At 33.0% G+C, this 24,926-nt stretch overlaps 2 protein-coding genes across 3 annotated transcripts; both read left to right on the top strand.

Annotated features, from left to right (window-relative positions):
• Window positions 1-5,669: 5,669 nt before the first annotated feature.
• On the top strand, window positions 5,670-9,849 carry LOC131651580 (chloride conductance regulatory protein ICln-like). Its single transcript, XM_058921240.1, has 7 exons — window positions 5,670-5,967; window positions 6,072-6,195; window positions 7,074-7,194; window positions 7,539-7,598; window positions 7,682-7,747; window positions 7,852-7,937; window positions 9,472-9,849. The coding sequence occupies exons 1-7, from the start codon at window positions 5,822-5,824 to the stop codon at window positions 9,544-9,546; spliced, it is 678 nt and encodes a 225-aa protein (XP_058777223.1). The 5' UTR covers window positions 5,670-5,821; the 3' UTR covers window positions 9,547-9,849.
• A 6,484-nt stretch (window positions 9,850-16,333) lies between these two features.
• Window positions 16,334-18,207, top strand: LOC131646346 (small ribosomal subunit protein uS10y). Of its 2 annotated transcripts, none has more exons than XM_058916407.1 (4): window positions 16,334-16,470; window positions 16,550-16,677; window positions 16,815-16,928; window positions 17,937-18,207. In XM_058916407.1, exons 2-4 carry the CDS (start codon window positions 16,566-16,568, stop codon window positions 18,077-18,079), a joined length of 369 nt encoding a protein of 122 aa, XP_058772390.1. In that variant the 5' UTR covers window positions 16,334-16,470; window positions 16,550-16,565; the 3' UTR covers window positions 18,080-18,207. The 2 variants fall into 2 exon arrangements, with proteins under 2 accessions (XP_058772390.1, XP_058772391.1); XM_058916408.1 differs by having other exon boundaries at window positions 16,446-16,470; window positions 16,556-16,677.
• The last annotated feature ends 6,719 nt before the right edge of the window (window positions 18,208-24,926 follow it).

The raw sequence follows: 24,926 nt of genomic DNA, 5'->3' as shown, positions 1-24,926 counted from the left end.
AGGCCTATGGCCAGTGATTATGTGACGCTATTACTCTGTTAATATTGCAAAGTGCAAGAACTATTGTGACGATTAATTACCTCTATTTATTGGTAATAACAGTGATATGGGCATATGCCTCGTGACGAGTTTGCTGTGATTGTGTAAGTGATGTTGTATTCATCGAGTCACATACATTTGCATTTTTGTGACGGCCTGGATTAGCAAACAGTGACGAAGGCTTCTGCTTGTTTGATGCCTCTATTAATTGGCAATTGGCGATGGGGGTAGAAGCCCTAGGTACCACATGCATGTGCATTGTTAGTGTCACATGCTATATTGTATAAGTCTGATTTAATTGTGAAGTGTCGTGACTTGAATTATAATTATGTGAAATGCAATGTCATGTATTGTTTGTTGAATATAATGATGTGAAGTGAATTGTGACGAATATACTGCGATGTGGTAATTTTTATGATCTAACTCATATATATTATTTACCATAATTTTATTTATATTGATAGATATCTCACCCTTTTCTTGTTGGTTGTTGCCTTTATACTGGTAACGTGCAGATGATCCGCAGTGAGTGAAGAATTAGTTGCGGTGATAGTTCGAGTCGCTGATGTCGCTCTGATATGTAACACTCGGGGGAATGAACACTATCGTTTTGATATTTATTTTTTTGTTGAATTTTTAATTTCTTATTGAAGTATGTTTACAGCTTGAAGCTGATTTTGTGGATTAAGATGCCATGACATTTCTAAGATTGAATATGTTGAATTCCGTTGCGTAATTGAAAGTTGTTTCTTTTGAAGGTTATATCGTTTTGAAAGGTTTATCTGTTTATACGTGTTATGTATCTGTTAGTATAATGAGCACTGTCTGTGTTATGAAGTAAACGTGGAATCCTGATTGTGATGAATTATTTTAAATGATGAACTTTATACTCTGATTTATTAATATTACGCGGAGTAAATCGGGATGTTACATACATCGCGTCAAGAGACTCGCACAAGACCACACCGTGATAAATCAGACCATGAGGATGCGTAAGATTCGAAGCAACTCGAGCTGAGGTGATCGAATTCGGTTAAGTTGTAGAATGTTGGAATTGTCAGATATAAGAATAGAAAAACACTTTTGAAGTTGAAAGTTTGATGTTGTTTTGGTGCTGAAAGTGCATACAGGGTGTTATAGTTGGTATCATAGCAGGTCGATTCTTGTCCCTGCCATGAAACATCATTAGCAATTATCTTCTCCCTCATATGTGTATGTTGCTAGTTTGATTTCTACTATCATAGTATTCAGTGGCTGAGTCTAATCACCTCACTGACTGCATATGTGATGGATAAGATCACAGTGGAGCCACCACGAGGATGCGTAAGATTCAAAGAAACTCGAGTTGAGGTGGTCGAAGTCGGTTAAGTTGGGAGATGTTGGGATTGTCAGACGTAAGATGGGGAAGACACCTTTGAAGTTGGAAGTCTAATGCTGTTTTGGTGCTGAAAGTGCAAACGGGGTGTTACAATTGGTTGGTGTTGTTAATGATAAAATGGAAAGAGGAGATAGAGAGTGAGGGAGAGATGATTGTTGGGAGGTTTGATGTTCTTGGTACTTTTCTGAAAAAACTAGAGAGAGAGAGAGTGATATGGAGAAGGAAAGAGTTTGAGTGTGAATTGGGATGAAGAAGATACAACAACTTATTACAATATGTTTAATGTATAACTCATAATAAAAAAGACAAAGTGTCCAAGTGGTTAAGTATTATGGTTCACAAATTGGACGGAAAGGACTAATAAGAGACCGGAATGGACCCCGATGTAAACTCAAGGGACCAAAAAGGGTATTTTTCCTATTTAATAAAGGGACGACATATCCAATAAAAAGACGATTGATCTAGTCACGGGTCCCTTACGAATATACCTAGGGATGTAAATGAATATTCATGGGGACGAATATTATGATATTCATGTTTGCCCCATTTGATAAATATGATATCCATATCTGCCCCATATTCGTGTGGATATCCGTTAAGCGGGTAATTCACATATTTTAAGATATTCGTGGATATTTAAGATAACTATGTATAACATTTTTTTCTAAAATTATTTTTTGAAAAAAATTGTTCAATTTCTTTTAAAGGCACAAAAAGGTATTATCTCATAATATGCATACAATTTGCTCTTACTTTAACAACAAAATTTCATCACATTAATTTCATTCATCACAGGTTTAATTTCATTCTTTATATAATTTAAACTAATGATATTCAAATAATTTTATATTTTATTAATGGATATGAATATCCGTGGGCACACATCATTAAACTCATATTCATATTCATTTAAATACGGGTATTTAAATATCCATTTATTTTATTCATAGATATCTATTAAACTACTAGTCCTGTACTTGTGATAGATTTTATCTGCGGATACCCGCATGTACGAATTTTTTTGCCATCATCGTTTAATGCGCAAAATAAGAGACAAAATATGATATTTGTATCATATACTATCTCAATCCAGTGTTTGATAACACAACAATATATGATAAGTTAATCCTGAAACTTATCCAATCCTACCTGACTAGTTCAAATTGTTATCCTGAAAATGAGCTGGATTAGAAACCGGCAGAATATGATAAGAAAATAATTTACTAATTTAACCCTATAAAATATAATCTAAAATAAAAATAAAAATATGACAAAATATAAACAAATATTAATTTGATATTAAATTAAAAAAATTAATAATTTTTATAAAAAAATATGTATCATTGTCATAAGGGTAATTTTTTAAATTTATATCATATAAAAAATTAAAATCTAATAATTTGGAATATTTAAAAATAAAATAATTAGTAAACTTTTAAAATATAGATACTAATTTTATTTTTTTATCAAATTAAATATATTTTCTTGCAAGGATAGTTTTTCCATTTACATATTATATACATATTTTCATTTTGCTTATCTCAATTCGTGATCTTTTTCGAGAGAAATTGAAATCATTTACTCAGTAGTGTCAATGGATATTTTTTTTATTATAGAAACTTATTACATTTTTTAACTAATCTATAAATTTTAAAATATTTTACAAAATAATTTGAAAAACATGTAGTTGTTTGACAAGGTAAATTTGTCATATATATATATATATATATATATATATATATATATATATATATATATATATATATATATATATATAAATAATGTTATTATATTTTTTATTCTGTATGAACCAAACATATGATAAGATAAGTCTTATGTCATTTATATAATATCCTATCCCTACCTTGTTTTATATTTTATCATAGGCTAAATTACAGTTTAGGTACCCGTATTTTGGCCAACTCATGAAATCAGTCCCCCTATTTATTTTTTAAACAGTTTTAGTCCCCTGTGTCCATTTTTCATTCAAAAAAACGTTGTTGTGTACTGTGTTTTAGATACGTAGCATACTTTTATTACTTGGAGTTAGAAATATTAATTATTGACGACATGTTCTTCCTTTAATCATCTTCTCTGAACGTCTTCTTTTTCTCTCAGCTTGTTCGTCCATCTGTTTCATTCTCCAAAAAAATGCTCTCTACGTTCTCTCTCATTCAAAGAGTATGTCACGAATACATAAAACTGAAAAATCAGCATTTTTTAGACGAAAAATGGATATGGGGGACCAAAACAGTTTAAAAAATAAATAGGGAGACTGATTTCATGAATTGGCAAAAATAGAAGGACCAAAACTGTAATTTAGCCTTTATCATATCCTATGCACCAAACAGACTCTAAATATACAATACAAATATTATATTACTTTCAAAAAATAAATAACACTTTTTTCTTGTCTATTTCTTCTCCCTTTATCTCTCAAATTATTATCTCTTATGAGGTACTCTTTGCCCTGACTTTTTGTTGACTTATCTTCTACCTTAAAGGAGAATGAGGGCCAAACATTATTTAGAAAAAACTTCTTATTAAAAAAGTGACTTTTATTTTAATAATAAAAATACAATTTAAGGAGTTTTTATTAAAATTGTTGAAAGTTACTTTATAATAATTTTTCAGAATATTTTCATAACTATATATATCTTCGGATCCCAGTAAATACAATTTATACTATCACATTATTATAAATTATTTTTAATTCTTCACTCCAACATACAATTTTATAATTCTTCCAATATTAATTTATTTTTTATTTAATTCAATTTTTTTTATTCATTCATGTGCCAATATTATCTTTACTTATTTTCAAATATTTATAAAAAAATATTCATTTAATTTTCTTAACATATTGCATATCTTTTAGTAATATAGTAGTATTTTATCTTAATTTGTACTCATTTTTGTGTAAAACATTTCTACATATATATTTAATATTTTATAATGAGATTAAAGATAATGCACTGTCAGTGTAAAAAAGTTTTACATTGTCATCCAATAAAAACAAGTCGTTTTGCCATGTCATATAAACTTGTTTAAAATTACAGTCTGATTTGTCCTGATTCATGATCGTGATTGTTTAACAGTGTAAAACTTTTTTATACTGTCAGTGCATCACCCATTTTCTCTTTTATAATTTTTAAAAGTATGTATAAAAATCACAAATATTTTACATCAAATACAATATTAAAATTAGACGAAAAATCATATTTGATTATTTTTTAATTTTTTATATTATTTCATCTATATAATAATTTAAAAAATATATTTAAAATTGAAAAATTATAAATACTACTAAACAACTTTAACTTTAATTATAAAACTCTTATTTTTAACTTTTAGCTTAAAATTAACTTTTACCACCGAAAATAACTTGGCCAAATGCCTTACACTTTCTTTTATTTAAAATTAAACTAAACTAAAAGAAAAAAAATCTTCGCAAATATTGGTATCACGGTGTATAATCATTATTTTAAAACCGGCGGTTTAATTGTTTTTTTTTTGTTTTTTTAATAGTCGGATCGGGTATGCCATCAAACCGGTGGGAACCGGTGAAAACCGGCGGTTTAATTATTTTTTTTTTGTTTTTTTTTAAAACTTTTTTTTAATATATTTAGCAGTGTATTACTTAAATAACATTCTCACATAGTTTTTTTCGTTAGTGACAAGTTAAAAACTTTATTGTCTATTTGTTATCTTTGCTAATAAATTTTCTTAAATAAAACATATTGAATCTTATTTGATTTTCTTTTTAGGAAGATCCAATTTTGAATTAAATTTGGTACACATTGGAGTTATTTTGTTATAAACTATTCAATTAGATTATGTTGTAATTAGACTTTGTTTAGATTATGTTGTAATTAGATTTTGTTTGCAATTAAACTTTGTAATTTTTTACTATTTTGTTATGTGTGATACCTTTGTTTAAAATTTGAATTTAAGTTATGAAATTGTGAATTTATGATATGATATTTTTAAAAAATTTAAAAGCTAGTTATATTTTTTTAGAGACTGAATCATCCGGTTCGACCGGTTTTATACTTATATAATGATAGGTCTATTCAACCGAGTTATCTGGTTTAATCCGGTTTGGTCGTGCAGTTCGATCAGTGACGTAGTGGTTCAACTGATAAACCAGTGACCCAATACCCTCACCCGTTCGATGATCGGTCCTGTTTTTAAAACAATATGTATAATAGTAGTAGCTCACACAATTAGTTTGGAATTTGAGCGGCGAATTTTTAACTTTTCAATAATTCACTAACTCTACATTTTCATAGTAAGAATCACATTTCCACCGTCACAGCCAAAACCCCTGGAAAACCCTAGACTCCAAGTTCTCCCAGAGTCACCAATTTCAACTAAAGAAAGAACAGAGAAAGACAACAAGAAATGGCGATAGGGTTACGATCGATAACCGGAGAACCAGCAATCGACAGAGAGAACGGTGAAGAAGTGATGCGCGTCCAACCCGGAGTCGACATAGCTCTCGCCAATCTTCCTCGCGAATCACCAGGCACTCTTTACATTACAACCAAGTAAGTATAATTCTGACCCAATCACAATCACAATCACTCGTTCATTCTGATTCGTAGATCATAATTCTTGCGGTTGTTTATTAGTGTTGTTCTTGGTTTCACAGGCAAGTGATATGGGTTAGTGATGTTGATAAATCTAAAGGATACGCCGTTGATTTCTTGTCGATTTCTCTTCATGCTGTTTCTAGAGATCCCGAGGCTTACTCTGTTCCTTGTCTCTATACTCAGGTGCTTATAAGTTATAACCAAGCTTTTTCGCTGTATTTTTATGGTGTGTACTCAAATTGATATAGTTTAGTGTTTGGGGAAATCAATTTGTTACTTAATGATGTGAAGTGTAGGTTAAATTAGTCTTTAAATACTCAATGAGTGTGACTCAGTTGGTTAAGCAGGGTTGAGTTTATGGTATGGGAGGACTGGGGTTCTATCTCTGCATAACATACTCTTGGACCAAGAGTAACAGAACCGAACTAAAGTTAAAATAACTGAACCGTTGTGTTTGGTTAGTGAACCGAACCATATTGCACAAACAACTATAGAGCCAAGCCAAATGGCAAATAAATTGAACCGAAATTGAAAATGAAAAATGCTAAAAACAATTAAAAGCTTTTTATTAAAAAGAATTAGATAAAAGTATGACGGTTCTGTTTGGGAAAAAATGATTTCTAACGGTTTGGTACGATTTGGTTCTTGGTAAATTGTAACGGTTCGGTTCGAGTGATCTTTTACTATGGTTCGGTTTGATTCGGTTTGTTTTTCTGACTGAACTGTTCCATCATCCATGAACAACCATACTCTTGGAAAGAGGTATAGATGATCAAAGCTGCTGCGTAGCACTTTAGTGGAAATTAGTCACATAGATTTAAAAGAATAAAAAATTGGGGGGTTATTATATTATGTGGATTCTTTGGAGTGTCATAAACCCCAAAATAATTAGTTTTAAGATGTTTCTAAATACTGTTATCCTAAAATTACTAATTTGACCTACATTTGGAATTTTGAAGATTATTCTCAGAAATTATATTATCTATGTGTTTTATTTAATTCTCTTTCTCTTTCTCTTTCTCTTTCTCATTCAATTTTCTGATGCTTATTACTTGGTTTAGATTGAAACAGAGGCTGACGAGGATCTCAATTCCGACAATTCCGATTCAGAAGAATCCACTCATGTTCATGATTTATCCGTTGTTAGAGAGATGAGGCTCATTCCATCTGATCCAACTCAGTGTATGATATTCTTGTTCTTCATCTATTATGTAAACGAATGATGTTAGGTATCACGAGTAAAATAAAAAAGTGTGTGCCACTGTGTACAAGAGTTATTCATCAGTCACTATTGTGTGTGTGCATAAAAGTGTGTAATATAAGAGTTATTGGAGCGGGGTTTTATATTGAAAAAAAATACTGAAATGAGAGGGTGCAGGTGTTATTTATACAAAACTAACTAACTAATAGTGACTGATGAATAAACCACTATCTAATTTAAAACCAAACAGAATAGCACAGAAAGTTATTTCTGCACACGCGATTTAGTAACATGCTTTTCACCATTTGTTTTTGTTGTATTCCAGTGGATTCTCTGTTTCAAGTATTCTGCGAGTGTGCTGAGCTTAATCCAGATCCAAATAATGGTCAGTGCTGTTTTTTTTCCGCATACCAATAAACTATCCAATTCCCCTCTTTTGTGAATTATTTACTGATTTAATTCTTTTAGAGGAGCAAGAAGAAGAACATCATGATTGGATTTTCAGTGCTGATCAGATGGAAGATGCAGGAGCAGGCATGTGACTGTGGGATTTGATGTCATTTCTTAATCATTCATTTGATTGTTCTTTTTATGTTTTTTTAGTTAGTATATCATTGTTATGATCTATTCTTTTTCAGAGGATGAAGATTATTTATCTCATAATCCAACCAATACTCTTGGTCATTCAAATGGACATCAGGACCTTGCTCATAACATACTTGATGTACGGTTCTCTACCTTGTATTATATATCGAGTATCTATTTATTGACCCACCAAGATTTAATAAAAAAAATGGTGCATTCATTGCCTATATAGTAAATAAGAGCTTCTAAAGGAAATAGTATTTTATAACTCAAATTCCAAGTTTGTGTTTTGAATCTGATTTTTGAGGTTGGAACGTGAGCTGTATAATCTTTTCCTAGCGGCCTTTTGCTGAATGCACTAAATGCACCGATCTTTGACTGCATTAAACTCTGATATATGTAGGCAGTATGATGTTTTGACATGACGTGCTTCCCACCCCTTTGGATGTTTGTGCTGTGTAATTTTCTGCATATTCTTTGACATTGATTGTTACTTTGAACATGTTCATTAACATGATATGTCTAATTTTCCTATGTGTTTGCTTGGTTTATTTGTTTAAACTAGTTCTTTGTTGTTCTCTTTTTCATTTTGCTAGTTTTATTTTTATAAATTTATTTCATTTTTCCTGATCTGTTGATCTCATTGAGTTTGGTAAACAACATGATTGATTAAGCTCTCATTCAATGAGTTTTTATCGTATATACGCTAACAACCTACTTGAGCGTTTATTAAATGAGTGTTTAATGTATAGCTGCTTATCTTAAAGCTGTTTTTTACAGAGACAGAATGCGAGGGGGTACTTCACAATATTCTCTGTATAAACTGTTTCATTTTGAAGAGCGTGTGAAAATTAACTGACAACTGCTTGAGAACATATCATAATCTAGTTTCACGACCCCAATGCAATCTTTTTTGTGCTCAGGTGTAGTGTGTGTTGGAGAATGGAGTGGAGAGGGTCTAGTTCATTTATCACTTATCAGCCCCATAACTTTTTGCCAATCTAATGCTTTGTTGATATCATCATCGTAATGATAATTTGAATATCTTTCGATGGAACACCATCATAGTGTGTATGTCTAATTAATATATTTATCACTTTCTATAATTGGTATGTGATGCATAGGTGATTTTTGAAATCCCGAACTAGAGTAATATTTTCTGAGTTAATTAAGTAGTGATTTTTTTTAATGGGAAAGATGGTGTTGTAAAGCACGTGCCATGTTGAAGAAATGTATATTTATTGAAAATGATAAGAGTACCAAAACAATATCTTGATGGTGAATCATATGTTTTATCAAGATAAACATATTCAAGATCAGTGTTATCAAATTGCGGTGCCATGGCCGCTATGACGGATATACACGGCAGTTTTTGGGCTCGCAGCAATGGTAAATATCAGCCGATATTGTGGGTTTTTCCGCCATAATCTGCTATAACAGCGCTGCAAAGCGGCTGGTATGGCGGGATTTTGGCTCTCCGCCATGGACTGCCATTCACCATCAACAACACTGTTAAAGATAATTGTACAAGCCAGTATGCAGTATTCTTATCATATATATTCTTGTGACTTTTGAATTCAAATCTTGAATTTACATTTGATACTGTGATTTACCTGATTGTATAACTTTATTCCTTGTGCTCACTTATTTAGTTTTGGTTTGATTGGTTGCAGCTTCAAATCAATGATGAGCGATTTGAGGATGCTGAAGAGACTGAGCATGACGGAGATGAAAGCCATCATCATTGAGTGCCTGCATTTATCTCAGAATAGCATATTCTAGTGTTCAGAATTCTTACCAGCACTCTGTTCTGTAGTTTTTGTACATGTTAACTATTTCAAACATCTGACTACATTCATAGTGGTTAAGTTTGACCTCATTTCTATTTTTCTTTTAATTTAGAAGAAAGCAACTGAATGTTTGGAATTTTAGTGCTCTTGAATATAGACAATGGACATGTGGGATGGATGTCCTACCCCATGTGAAAGATTAACAGGTGATATATGTATTGGATTTCTAAGGCGCCAAATGAAATTAACATGTTTAGGCAAGATGAGTTATGATTCTTCCACTTGCAAAGTTTGATACACTTCTAATCTTTTGCATCACTCTCATAAGAGCTTGAAACTCACAAAGCTTCTCAGTTCTTTTTTGTGGTCTCTCCTATAATGCTTACCTAGAATTTAAGAATTGTGATTGGTTTTCACTTAAATGGTGTGGCTGCAGGTTGGAGTTTTGGAGTGAATAGTTTTGAAGGACTATTTATATTTTGATATATGTATTTGGTTTTGATATATGTATATGATACATGAGCCTATAATATTATGTTGCTTAAATATTTTTAAAGTATCAAACATTAAAATATAGAGTTATGCTTTCAAAAACTTTTTTTTTAATTATTCAAAAACAAACTCCCAAGACACACCGTTTGAGTTCTGAACATCTTCTAGTGAGTTTCACCTTGAGCGCCTCAACACTTTTCTTTTTATTGGTTAGAACATTTTCTTGGACAATAATAGCATTCCCTGCTTGAAGTTAAGATTTGTATTACAAATCATTTTTTTAGTTCTTAGAATCTTCAAAGAACATTTCAGTTGACATTTCAAAGCTCAAAGATTTGTATTACAAATCATTTTTTAGTTCTTAGAATCTTCAAAGAACATTTCAGTTGACATTTCAAAGCTCAATAAGTAGTCAAAACCACGAAGAACAGTTAAAATTACCAACAAAAATAGATGTTACCATAAACTTAGAATTTGTTTGGTAAGACAAAAAAATAAGTAGTCAAAACCACGAAGAACAGTTAAAATTACCAACAAAAATAGATGTTACCATAAACTTAGAATTTGTTTGGTAAGACAAAAGAAAAAAGCTTTTAGGTTTCATCTCACAGTTATGAAAAAGTTCTGTTTGGTAACGCTATCTTAGCTTTTAGCTTTTAGGTTATTTTACTAGCTTTTAGTTTTTTTTTCCAAAAGTTATTTGAAGTAGCTTTTGAGCTTGTAGCTTTTAACTTATAGCTTTTAGCTTGTGACTTATTTTTTCATTTATACCTTTATTATTTTAACAAAATATTATTACACTTATTAGTTAAAATAATCTTTTATGTTATTTTATATCTATCAGTTAATGAAACAAATAATTTACCAAACATTTATGTTAGCTTATCAGCTATCAGTCACCAGCTATAAGCTACCTACTAGCTACCAGCTATCAGATAGTTTTACCAACAAAGTCTTTAAGTTTTTTTTCCACAAACGACTTGCTTATTCTTTTCAAAGTTAGTTTGAATGAAATAATTTTTTTTTTTAAAGTTATTTTGAATGAAAATAATTTGTTTTTTTTTTTAGTTATTTTGAATGAAAATAATTGAATAAAAATAATTTGTTTTTTTTAAAGGTAAATAGTAATTATATATATCTAATAAAAATGAGAAAAGAGGGATAAATCTAACATAGTATTGAAATAATGACACAAGAAGTAACAAAAACAATACCCCAGAATCCAAGTAAACAAGCTTAAAAAAAAGACAATTAAATACAAACACAAAAAATAACAAAATACACCATGAATCAAACTAAAAGAAATCCGCACTCCTTTGAATTACTAACCAATAGAGGACTGTTGGGTTAAGCAACTTAAACTCAAACTTATAACATTAGTCAATTCTAATGTGGCCTATTAATAATATCCTCTTTGCTAAGATCAAGGAGTGCATGCTAATCAGATTATCAATTTTATGATTGATCCGGAGGCGATCAGAACTCAAAAGTGGGCCAGCGTCTCTGAGCACAATGTTGATGGTGAGGAGAAAAGGGGTGTACCTGCAAGGCACTCCGACAATCAAGTAAGTATGAGCACATATATATTTTAGTGTTTAAAGGATTTGAAAATGTGTTACCGGACCCTCTCAAATGAGAGGATTTTTCAGTCGTGTTACTCGCATCAACGATCTCTCAGCACAACACAACCAACACAGAGGCATTAAGCACAAATACCCAAATGAATGTCAGCTCTAAATCTATCTATAGAATCTAGAAACTAACAAATAATCATATTAGATAAGGATTCGAGCAATATATGTCCGTAGCAACCCAAACCCCAAATACAGAGCAAAAATCTAAGATAACAATCGATAAAGATTTGTAAAGCAAATTAAATATAACGTCATGGGCAACAAATATACATGAGTTCAAAGTAAATAAATATACAAAATCCAACTAAGAGAGAATACACAAAGAGGAAGAGAAATGAACAAAAAATCCCCCGGTTTGTCAGCGTCGATCGATGATCAATCCACCCCGGATCATCCGTATGCAAGCCCATATTTTTTTCAAGCTCTCTCTACCAAAAAATGGTTGGTGATGGATTGGGGTTCAAAAATACCCAAAACATACCCTAAAAATCTGTTTTCCCTATTTATACACTTTGAAAACCGCCCAGATCGCGCTTAGCGCGCTAAGCCTGCTCAACATCAACTTGAAATTTTATTTTGGCCATAACTTGAGAACCGTAACTCTGATTTCAGTCCGATTTAAAGCGTTGAAAAACTTATTCAATGCTCTACCTAACAATGACTAAGTAAATACAAAATTGATGATTTTTATCATATTTGTTTTGAGCCTTATTTGTTGATGAATTGCTCAAAATCGGGCATTTGAAGCGGTGTCTTTGACACTTTATTGCTTATGCTCCAAATACGCATCAATACTTACAAAATGAATAGAAAACTACCAAACGGTAAATAGACAAATCGAAAAACTCGAAGAATACGTAATATGTACAAATATAACGAAACCATACACATTCAAGCACAATTTGAGGAAAAAGAGACGATAAGTGTCGTAAAACTATATACAAAAATAACTACAATTTGACACTTATCACATGTCTTAAGAATCTTCAAAACATGTTTTCCAAAACCTAATCTTCAGAACTTGGTCTTCAGAATTTTGATCTTCAGAGTCTTCAGAGCTATGTCTTTAGAGTCTCCAACATCTTGTTCTTCAGAAGTCTTCAAATCTTTGTCTTCAAAACTTCAGAACTTTGACCTTTAGAGTCTTCAGAACTACTTCTTTAGAACTATGTCTTCAGAGTCTTCAACATCTTGTTCTTCAGAAGTCTTCTTTGTCTTCATAATTTTAAAACCTTGATCTTCAGAATCTTCAGAACCACGTCTTCAAAGTCTGTTATATCCAGTGTCTGGCTTGTTCAGAGTTTACACACTAGACCCACTGTTAACGTACAAAATTGTTATCTAAACATACAACGCTTAGTTATCATCTAAAATCAAGGATAGTTGTAAAACCAATTTGTTCCAAAATATACGACCATTTTTTCTCATCTTTCGCGTACCATTGTGCTTTCGGTTTAGGTACAACGACGCCGACCACATTGGTCATAGTAATTTCAAAGGGACCATTTTGGACGGTGCTCCATACTTTCCTATTAATGGAATTAAGATGGATACACATACAATCTTTCTGATAGTCATAGTTTTTTCCATTAAAAATGGGCGCTCTATTATACGCCTCTTTAGGTTCGAAATCCATTATCTACTAAGCAATTTCGAAGCACAAGATAAACTGGTGTTTGTGATACCACTTGTTAGAAGATAGACCACGATCTAGAGGGGGGTGAATAGATCGCAAATGAAATTTCCTTATAAAAAATCCTGTTTTGAATAGTGTTTAACTATGGCATGTGAAAATAATCTCGGATCGACAACCGTTTATCCCGAACCGTTATCGAAAAGACTGGATGTGCGTTAACTGCTAGAACGAATACGTAAGATGATAAAAACAATCAATATATTTTCAGCGAATATGTTTGAAAAAAATACACGCTAGTAGTTAATTTCCAATGAAATAACGAACAAAAATTGACTAAAGCAATTTGTCGTACACTTGGTATGCAATCTATTCAAATCATATTTTTCTTTGATTTTGTTGATATGAGAAACCAATTTCAATCACATAGATATCAATCCACTCAACAAAAACAATTTTAAATATTATACGAAGAAATTATCTCTATTTAACGATTGCATAATCTACGTCAAGTAAACATAAAAGAGAGAGAGAGAGAGAGAGACAAATATTTGTTTAGGAAGTTCCCCAATCGGCCTCGCTATGGGTACGTCTGCCCCCAATTCCAAAGGAATTGAGATAATGAAAATTAACCTTTGCAAATGTAGTTTACAAGAGAAAAAGTGGCAATCCAACCCTCCAAACCCTATATTAGATGTTGATCACAGCTTCTTCTCTTCCCTTGATCTTGAGCTCGATCAAGTAACCCGATACTTTCAATTTGATTCTCTGTTTACCGTTACTCCTTTGACAAAACCCTTTCTTCGAAGCTTTCATTCGACAGAATCCAAATTGCAAACATATCGTGACCCAAGATTACCAAAATGATCCCCTCAGTTACCTTTACTCCTTTGAAAGAAACGTCTTTCTTCAAAGCTTTCACTCGGCTGAATCCAAATTGCACAATCTTGTGAAAAACTCCTAAATCAATCTTTGATCTTGGAAGAAAACCCCAAATGGATTTATCTTGAATCCCCTAAAGAATTCTCAACCCAATTTTGTACAACAATCCTAAATTGGACCTTATCAACTTAAATCTAGATGGCATCTAACAAAAATGATTATGTGTAATTGTTGTGTTAATGCATAGAGAGAATTTGAAGATGATGAGCAATGCTTTGTATATTTCTAGTTTCAATACTTTGAAATGATGCATGAGTGTGTATATATATGTGTGGTGTTAGGAAGCAATAACAAAAACAAGGGAGTCGACCCATACGAGTTGGGAGTCGACTCCAAGAAGCCCAATTTTTTTTGAAATAAATTGCTTCGGTAGGTGTCGACTAATTCGAAGAGGGAGTCAACTTCTAGGAGTTAGGGAGTTGACCCATGTTGCTTGGGAGTCGACTTCAAATGGACAAAAAGTTTTTGAGGATTTTTTCTTTAGTATGAGTCGACACATAGCTCGTGGGAGTCGCCTCCTTTGTGCTTTGTGTCGACTCCAAAGGACTGAGAGTCGAACCATCCTTGACAGAAACTTTTCTTTTCATTTTGTTTAAGAGGGAGTCAACTCCTAACACGGATGAGTCGACTCCAAACATGGTTTTTCATGAAAATTGATATTTTTCACATTTTAAACTGGTCCAAAAGTTTTTGACATGTTCTATAAATGTCCTAAGATGAGAATGCATCCAGGACATAGAAATATAAGGTACAATGTACAAATACTACATATTACCTAATTTTGACATCATTCAAAACTTATAAGACAAGATATTCCACTCACATCAAGAGGTAGAATGACGATTGCAAAATTTTCTTTTGTGTTTATTAAAGGTATTTTCATAAATTTCTCTTGAAGAAGAACAAAGGAATCTGACAAAAAAGAACGCATTTTCTCTATAGCCAAATTTTAACTTATAAGAAAATGTTTTAGTTAAGCGTGAAACCCAGTAAATAGAATGAAAGGGGAAAACCTAATTTATTAATACATAAATGCTTTGAAGCACCGAGGTCTTAAATATAAAATAATAAAAGTTATGCAAAACATGAGTTTGAAGATTCCACCAGAAGATGTTTTTGATGATCTTGATGGTTGTAGAACTCATGGAAATCTTTGTGGTTTAATGTCTTTAAGAAAGTGATCACTCATGAAGATGTGTGAACCAATTCTCGTGTCAAGCAATTCAAAGAGATGGAAAATCGAAAGTGCGATTTCATTCTCTTTAATGTGGGAGATCTCAGAGTTATTTGGGATAAAACACTTAACAAAGAATAAATATTGGAAAGCTCCGATTTATCCTCTAGAAATTGGTTATTCACCTGCTTAGTAAATTTGTTTTATATTTACTAACATGTTTGCTTGTGAAAATATATCGCTTTCCTAATATAGTAATGAAGTATGAAGTATAAAGTTCTAGTTTGGGATTTCTGCCACAGTCAATAATGGTGAGTACGTACAATTGCTATATCGCCATTAGCAATAAACTCCTTAACACGGATAATTAGGTCCATACGTTTTATACCATTATCCTCCGTACTTGTCGACCTTTATCTCTCGTTAATATAATTTTGCACTGGCTTCGAATGAGCCTGATTGCTTTGTCCCTCTTCCAACCATTCTGTTGTTGTCTACCTCCATCGTCATTGCAGTCGCCACTAGCAGTAGCATCGTCATCATCACCAACGACAACAACGTCACATGAATTGTGTGCTCAATCGGTAAAAAGTGAATGAATCTTTCTCAATCCTAAGTGTTGGGATATTTATATAGCTAGCTCATGAATCGACTCATAGCTGTAAAATCGCTTCCATCCCAACTGTTTGGCTAGAACGTGGGAATTGGGAGACTTAATTCTTCCCCATTATAAAATATGCATTTTTAGATATAACATTATTTTTCCGTAAAAGAAAAATGTATAAAATTATGATAGTTCAACGGTGTAAGAAAGTAAAATAAGACAGTACATAACAAATGAGATAACAAATGAGGTTATAGATAACCCGGCCCATATATTCAGCCCAAAGAAAAACCCTAAGAAAGAGAACATAAACCAGAAAATCCCCTAAACACAACTCGCCGTGAATTGCATCCATCTTCCCCAAGCAGCTGAGACGAGACCAGAGCCAGCCGCATTTCTCAAGGTACCGTTGCAGATTGCTTTAAAATCTTCCAATCCTTCTTAATCAAATAGCTTGTATCATTGTTTAATTGTATTTGCAGTAACAGGGGAGACAACATGGCTTACGCTGCACCAAAACCCACTAAGCCCGGTTTGGAAGAATCCCAAGAGCAGATCCATAAGATTAGGATCACTCTCTCTTCCAAACACGTCCAGAATCTCGAAAAGGGTATAATTATTTTTAATGTTAATCTTATAAATGTGCTATTTTACTCTAATTGTTTGAAACCCTAGTATAATTGTTGTTTTAGTTTCTGATTAGTGATTTTTTATCTCTCGAACTCATTGCATTTTTTGTTATGATAGTTTGCAGTGACTTGGTTCGTGGTGCTAAGGACAAGCGCCTTAGGGTGAAGGGACCAGTGAGGATGCCAACAAAGGTCCTTCACATTACCACCAGGAAGTCACCCTGTGGAGAAGGTAGTGTTTTAATTTAATTTTGTATCCACTACTTTATTTATGGAGTTTAATACACATGCTTGGGTTTTTAAAATTTTCATCCATTGCTATACATTTAATACATTTAATTTGGGTAAGATTTTCAGCAATTGCTATACCATTAATTTATGCAGTATGAACTTTATAACAAGATTAGACAATCTATAAAATTCAGATATCCTTCATTTAGAATTTTACATAAAAATCAGAATATGGTCTGATTATGAACCTAACTGGTTATCTATGCATTTTCTATACAAATGGTGAAAGTTTTTTTGAAGGGAGATTGAATTTAAAGGATATGTATTGCATGTATTCATTTGTGATATTTTGGAAATTTGAAGCTGGTCTTTAATGTGCACCATGTGGTTGGGTTGTGCATTGCTTTAGTGTGACAATACATGGTTGTATATAATTAGTGTTTATTTGCCAAGTCTTTATTGTACCAAATCTTATATCAAGTATCTTTATTCACATATACTATTTGTTTTTGTTTAACATTTATTTGCACTCTTTAAGTAGAATTTGGGAAGTGGGTAGAGGGAAGTCTCTGCATAAACTATTTCTTTACACTTTATTTGAGGTCATGTTTAATTAAGCTGAAATCATTTAATCTGTTATATTATTTGTTAAATTGTTATTGTGAGTTTCTATGTTTTGAACCCTGGACATCTTTTCTCCATTCTCCTACGGTATCTTTTAGCTTCCTAGCATTAGTTCATTCAAAATAAGCCCTTTGAAATACTCCTTTTCTTGGGTACCTCAATTGTCATCATCAGGCCAATGTCAGTTTGTTTCTTCACATTGATTCATTTTTGTTCAATGATAATCTGCTCTGCGAGCTGGTGCTATGATAAAAAATAAAGTCTACATAACCCTTTCTTGTATTTCAATTGTCATGACTGTGTCAACGTCTTGCTGGAATGACAAAATTTTCAGTTTGAGTGAATTTGATTATACATTGTGTTGATGATCTGTTTTATTGTTAAGGTACAAACACATGGGACAGGTTTGAGCTGCGAGTGCACAAGAGAGTCATTGACCTCTACAGTTCACCTGATGTGGTCAAGCAGATTACCTCCATCACCATTGAACCTGGTGTCGAAGTTGAAGTTACCATTGCCGATGCTTGATTTTGGCATTGAAGTTTTTTGTTTAATGCATTCTAGTTTTATATGTAATTTAGCCTCGTGGCTAAGCATGTATCATGTTGAAAATTTTGAAGTTGATTATTTATGTTAGGTGCTCGACTTCTAATTTCTTTTGTTTGGACTTCTAATTTCTTTTGTTTGGACTTCTAATTTCTTTTGTTTTATGGTTAAATGCCATGAGAAATGTCATGATGAAGAAATCTTTCCTATTAAATATTTTCAAGTTTTGGTTAAAATTGCATTAAAGTTTTCCTCTTCTATTAGTAATATAATAATAGAGTAAAATGTTTTTATAGTCTCTGTTGGGTAATGTCTCTGGTTTCTTTTTTGAGCTGGGCTATTATTTTTATTATTATTATATTTTTTAACATCAAGGAAACAGATATTTTTTTATAAATGAATTTAGGGTGATTTATATTTAGAATCACACCGCCTTTGAATTGTTTTTCTTTTTCTTTTCTAGATTAAGATTTTAAAATCGCTAATTCAGTTTTACAACCACTCAGCCTTTTTTTGGTGTTGTAATTCAATTACATTTTGATGAAGAGGTGTTGCTGTTGGGTTTTGGAGGTAGGTTTTGTGGCTTCGAACTGATAAGAACCTTAAACAATAGGGGGAAATTTTGAATAATGAAGCAAGTAGAAGAGGAGGAAAATCATATGGGTTGTTATGTTATATATTATGTTTTTTCATGAAAATAAAATGTGTTTAAGTGTGTTTGAATCTCGATATTTTATTTCTAATTAAATTAAATAGTAGCATTCAACATAAATGAAATTCAAACATTGTGTTTTTAAAAACATAATGGCTCTCATGAAGATTAACTCATCACTTTCGACACATCCTCAATTGCAAACCGAAGACTAGAACACCACATCCTTGATATCCTTCAGATTGACTGAAGATATAGAATGACACCAAATTAGAATGAGTTGGACTGACTGAAGATATAGAATGACACCAAATTAGAATGAGTTGGACGAAAGTTAACACTGATGGATTACATAGAGATAATGGATTGCAATTGCATAGAGATAATGTTTTAGTAGGATGAGTTGTGTTGGAGCAAGTTAAAAACTTGCTACGAACATCAATGGTGAATAGTAAATTTGGAGAAGATGAAGTGGAATAGAGTAAATTGAGAAAGAGAGAGAGATAGATAATTGAGGAGAAAATGTTTATTCACAATGGCAATTACACTCAAAACAAATTTTACAATGAGTTTATATAATGCTCTAACACATAACTAACAAAACTGAACACAACATAACAGCCTGTTAATTTTTAAAATATCGCGCCAGAAACAGGTTTCCATATATGGGGAAACCGGTTTCCACTACTATAAACAGAATTTCAGAACCAGCCCAGAAGCACTTCTCCAATAAGCTGTTTCTTTAAAATAACTTCTAAAGGCATTCATCTGCACTTGACTTATTTCTACTTCCATCACACCACCTTAAGTCAAGTGCTTAACATTCTTCATGCCCAATCTCCTCAATAGCTTCTTGAAAATTCGATACCGCTTTCGTCAACAAGTCTGCAACTTGTTCTTCACTTCTGCAGTATCCAAACCTCAAATGGCTTGCACTTACCATATCCCTTAAGTAGTGAAAACACATCTCAATATGCTTGCTTCTCCCAAGTGCAATGGGATTTTTAACAAGATTTATAGCTGAAATATTATCAACCAACAATGTGACAACACTATCAAAGCTGCTGCCCAGCTCCTTCAGCAGGTTTCTAAGCCACACCGCTTGGCACGCACACAATGACGCAGCGATATACTCAGCCTCACAAGACGAGACTGCAACTACCGGTTCATTTTTAGAACACCAAGAAATTGGTGCTCCGCCGAACATAAAGACATATCCCGCCGTAGACTTTCTATCATCTTTATCTCCGCACCAAACTAGAATCGGTATAACCAAGTAATTTGCATTTACCACCATTATTCGTTGCGGGAAAGAGAATTCCACAACCAAGAGTTCCTTTAATGTATCGAAGGATCCTCTTAATTGCAGCCAAGTGTGATACTTTAGGCTTCTCCATGAACCTACTAGCAATACCAACACTAAACGCCAAATCAGGCTGCGTATTACACAAGTACCTCAATGATCCAATTAACCTTCTATATTGTGTTGGATCCACATCTTGTTCATCTTCAGTCTTGGAAAATTGTAACCTTGCTTCAGCTGGTGTTATGGACGCATTACAATGCTCCATATCAAATCTCTTCAAGATGTCTAACACATACTTCCTTTGATGCATAAGCAGCCCCACCTTTTGACTTGTGGAACTCTATGCCAAGAAAGTACTTCAATACACCAAGGTCACTCATCTCAAACTCTTCCATAAGTTCACTCTTGAACTTTGTGATGTTTGATTCATTGCTGCCCGTGATCAACAAGTCATCAACATAGAGGCAAAGTATGATAACATCTTTGCTCGCATCCAATTTCACATAAACACCATGTTCGGATACACACTTCTTGAAGCCTATGTCAAGTAAGAAACCATCAATGCGTTTGTTCCAAGCTCTCGGAGCTTGTTTCAAACCATGAAGCGCTTTCTTCAATTTGTAAACTCTATCCTCTTGATTCTTCACAAAAAAACCGGGTGGCTGTCCCACATACACTTCTTCTTCAAGAGGACCATTCAAGAAAGAGGATTTCACATCCATTTGAAAAATTAACCAATTTTTGTTATTCGCAATAGCAACAACCAGCCGTATGGTTTCCATTCTAGCTACTGGTGCGAACACTTCCTCAAAGTACATCCCTTCACGTTGCAAAAATCCCTTCACCACTAGTCGAGCCTTATACTTGACTATTTCGCCTTTTGGATTTGCTTTTACCTTATAGACCCGTCTCACACCGATTGGCTTCTTTATTTCCGGCAAATCAACCAACTCCCAAGTATTGTTTTTCTCAATCGATTCCAGTTCTCCTTTCATCGCACACACCCACTTTGGATCGCTTAATGCCTCTTCCGTGCTAACGGGCTTGGATTCGGCCATAAGTGCAAAGTGAATGAGATCACCATCATTGTTGATCTCGTTGTCGTGGAACACTTCACAATCTTGGAGCCTTTGAGGCATACCCCTCCTCATTGTTGGTCTTTTGCTGGATTATGCATTATCGACGTTTTCGAAATTGATCGGATGCTGTACAAAATCTGCAGAAACATGGGAATCAAAATTTATTTCAGGAAACCAGTTTCCATTTGGAGGGAAACCAGTCACAGGAGCTGCAAATCGCGAGGGAAACCGGTTTCCTTTTGGGGGGAAACCGATTTCTTCTACTAAAACTCCAATTTTCCTGTTTTCAAACAGCCGCATCTCGTCCACGATTACATCTCGACTAACCATTATCTTCTTGCTACTCATATCAAACAACTTGTTGCCTCCGGTAGGATGATAACCAACAAGTATCAACATCTCACCCTTGTCATCTAGCTTCTTTCAAAGTTGACCCGAAATGTGTGGAAACGCAATCGAACCAAAAACACGTAAATGACTCGAGCTTGGTTTATAACTAGACCATTCTTATTTTGGAGTTATTGTGCCAAGCTTCTTATTTGGGCACCTATTTAACAAATAGGCGGTTGTAGAAACGGCCTCACCCCACAACTCTTTCGGTAGACTTTTTCTCTTTAACGGACCATATTCATTATTGATCGATTTTTATTCTCGGCAACACCATTTTGGTGAGGCGTATAGGGTGGAACAACCTCACACACTATGGCCTCATCATCACAATAATTCCCAAACTCACTTGAGGTATACTCACCTCCACCATCGGTTTTGAGAATTTTCAACTTGTGACCACTTTGCCGCTCAACCATGGGTTTAAACCGTTTGAACACATCAAACACCTCATCCTTTCTCTTAATAAGATAAATCCATAGCTTCCTACTGAAATCATCAATAAACATGACAAAGTAATGATTTCCACCATATGAATTGACTTGCATCGGTCCGCAAACATCCGAATACACCACCTCAAGGTGATGGTTGGTCCTATGACCAGCATCCTTTCTAAAAATAGCCTTGTGTTGCTTCCCTTGAACACACTCATCACACATCTCAGCTGGAACAATAATCCTTGGCAGCGCAGTCACCATACGGTTGTTGTACCCAAAAATTTTCCCTCTTATAATTATAAATGTCATTTTATTTCGATTAAGTGACATGGCACATTTGGTATTAATTTGAGGGTAAAAGGTACAAGAGCGAGAGGTCCCGGGTTCGAATCCCACATCTAACATTTTTCCCTTTTATTCGTTTCTAACTTTAGTCCTAACTTTATTTTCATTTATATTAAATAAAAACACAAACAATTTCTAACAATTCTCTACCCCTTTCCACCTCATTCTCTCTCACGTACATATTATGAACACAATCCTAAAACCTTCTTTCACCAAACTAACATTCATTGTATAATTTTTTTCAAACCTCTTTCAATTGCAAAGCCATTAACATTCATCAACATCACCTTTCCTTTAAATAACATTGTTCTTCATTGTTCCTCACAAATTTCACAACTATTACATAAACACAATACCATGATTATCGCTTTTTTTCTCATAGTTTTTTTTCTCTTCAAACCAATTAACACATCACTCAAGTTTTTTTGCAGGAAAAGATGAACAAAAAACAAATGTTGTCCGCCGAGAATCTAACACCAACGCGCAGCTCCGATCCCGATCAACACCTCTCAACTCGCTGTCGAATCCTCCATCGATTCCCTTTTCCACTTTTTTTCCATTCTTTTTATATTTTCTATTTAAGTAACTTCTAATTATGTATTTAACCATTAAAATCATTAACAAATTAGGATTAGGGTTAATTAACCAAATACATATTTTTTGCTTCTAATTTTTAACTTAATTAGCTCTAATTTAATTAGGTAGGACACTCCATTTAATTATTTTCATAAATCATAAAAAACACAAAAATATTAGTTCTAATTTGATTTGATTTTTTTCCCTAACATTAATTTTATTTGATTAGATTTAGGATTTGATTGGATTTAATAAGTAGAATTAATTTACAATTTAAAATTTAATTATATTAGATTAGATTAGATTTAGTAATTAGAATATTTTTTTATAAAAATAATTAGATTCAAGTTTTATTGATTTTATTTTTAACATAATTTTGATTGATTTAGTAACTAGAATTTGATTAGATTTTTTAGATTTAATAATTAAAATCAATTAGAGATTTAATTAAATTAGATTTAATTTATATATAATTAGATAATTAGATTTATTTTCATTAATTAAATTATATTTAGATTAACATTAACAAGTAAATATTTTTTTAACCCTAAATCTTTCCCTTCTTTTTTCATATTTTCTTGACTTTTCAATTCATCCACTATTTGAATTTACTCGCATTATATTTTACAAATTATGTAACTGCCTACGGGATGTAATAGTTTAATTAGGACTTTTATTTTCCGCATTTTATTTTCTGCAAAGGTTTTACAATTATGTATCTCTCTTGAAGCCATGTAATAGTAATTAGGATTTATTTTCCGCACTCCCCCAGTTTTTTGGTTATATAATCCCCCATCCCGAAGCCCTGTAATAGCATAGATTTACTTTTCCGCATTTACTTTCCGCACCCTTATAACTGCTATAAATTGTTTAGATGTATGTTAATAGGATTGTATGGCAAGACTAAAATTGAACATAGAATAACCCTAATTTTTCAGGATTAAATAAATCAATCACTTTTGTTCACACACTCACCTTTAGGGTAATCCTCTCTTATGTTGCCTTTCGACGAATGATAGTCAAGTCCCTCGAGCGTAGGGATACCTTAGAAAATGTTGCCTCCGAATTAAATCATCATAAAGGTCATAGTCCCTTCGATGTTGCCAACGATATAAATGATTTTGTCCCTCGATTTAATGATGATAGTCCCTTCAAAAGCTAAGGTATCCTTACTTGCTGTCTTTTATGACTATTCACATCCAATGCACAAGACTTCCTACCCTCTTTATGGTATGGATAACCCCTATGACTATTCGATGAACCTTTGATGTCCCTTACATCCAATGAAAGGACTACCTGCCTAACAATTGGTATGGATAACCCCTTTCCTAAAAACGAAAGACTTTAAGAACAAGATACACCTTACGAACTTAGGGTAGGTAGCTCCTGATTGCTTGATCAACTCAAAAACAATTCAAGATACTTTTTACACCCCCTCTTTTCAAAACAATTTTCCAAGACCATACTTTGTATACATTCATACGAGAATCATTACAAAGTTAAAGTTCTTTTACAAACTGTGTTTCTAAACACACACTACACTCTTTTCAAAGAATTCAAATAAAAAGTAAGCTAAGCAATTAAGAGCCCATGGATAACCATGGATACAAAGGGTGCTCATACCTTCCCTTTGTGTAACCTACCCCCCGAACTCAATCTCTTTCAAAAAGGTCTTTCCTGTTCTTTTAGCCTTTCCAATTGGATAAAATAAAAGTCGGCGGCAACTCTTGCTATCCGCACATTTAAAAAAGTCAGTTCTCCCGTCGTATTACAGAACTGGAGACTCTGCTGGGGATTAAATAAAAATAGGGGTTACCTTAGAGTTTAGATCACTTTAAATGTTTTTAATTGTTTGATTTGCTTGATTCATATTTCAAGGGCTGTTTAGGTATATTGCTTGTGTGAAAGATCCTACACCCGGATCTAGTGTACCTTAGGTAAATGGCAATAGACCAAGGAGACTGTACGGCGTATACTGAGATGGTTGATATGGAGGCCATAGTTTGTGCAAAACTTGGGTTGGTACTGATGCTCCTTGGGACCCGAC

The sequence above is a fragment of the Vicia villosa genome, linkage group LG2 (assembly GCF_029867415.1).
Source record: "Vicia villosa cultivar HV-30 ecotype Madison, WI linkage group LG2, Vvil1.0, whole genome shotgun sequence".
Classification (NCBI taxonomy): domain Eukaryota; kingdom Viridiplantae; phylum Streptophyta; class Magnoliopsida; order Fabales; family Fabaceae; genus Vicia; species Vicia villosa.
The sequence above is the reverse complement of the archived record's forward strand: the minus strand, read 5'-3'. Positions and strand labels throughout refer to the sequence as shown.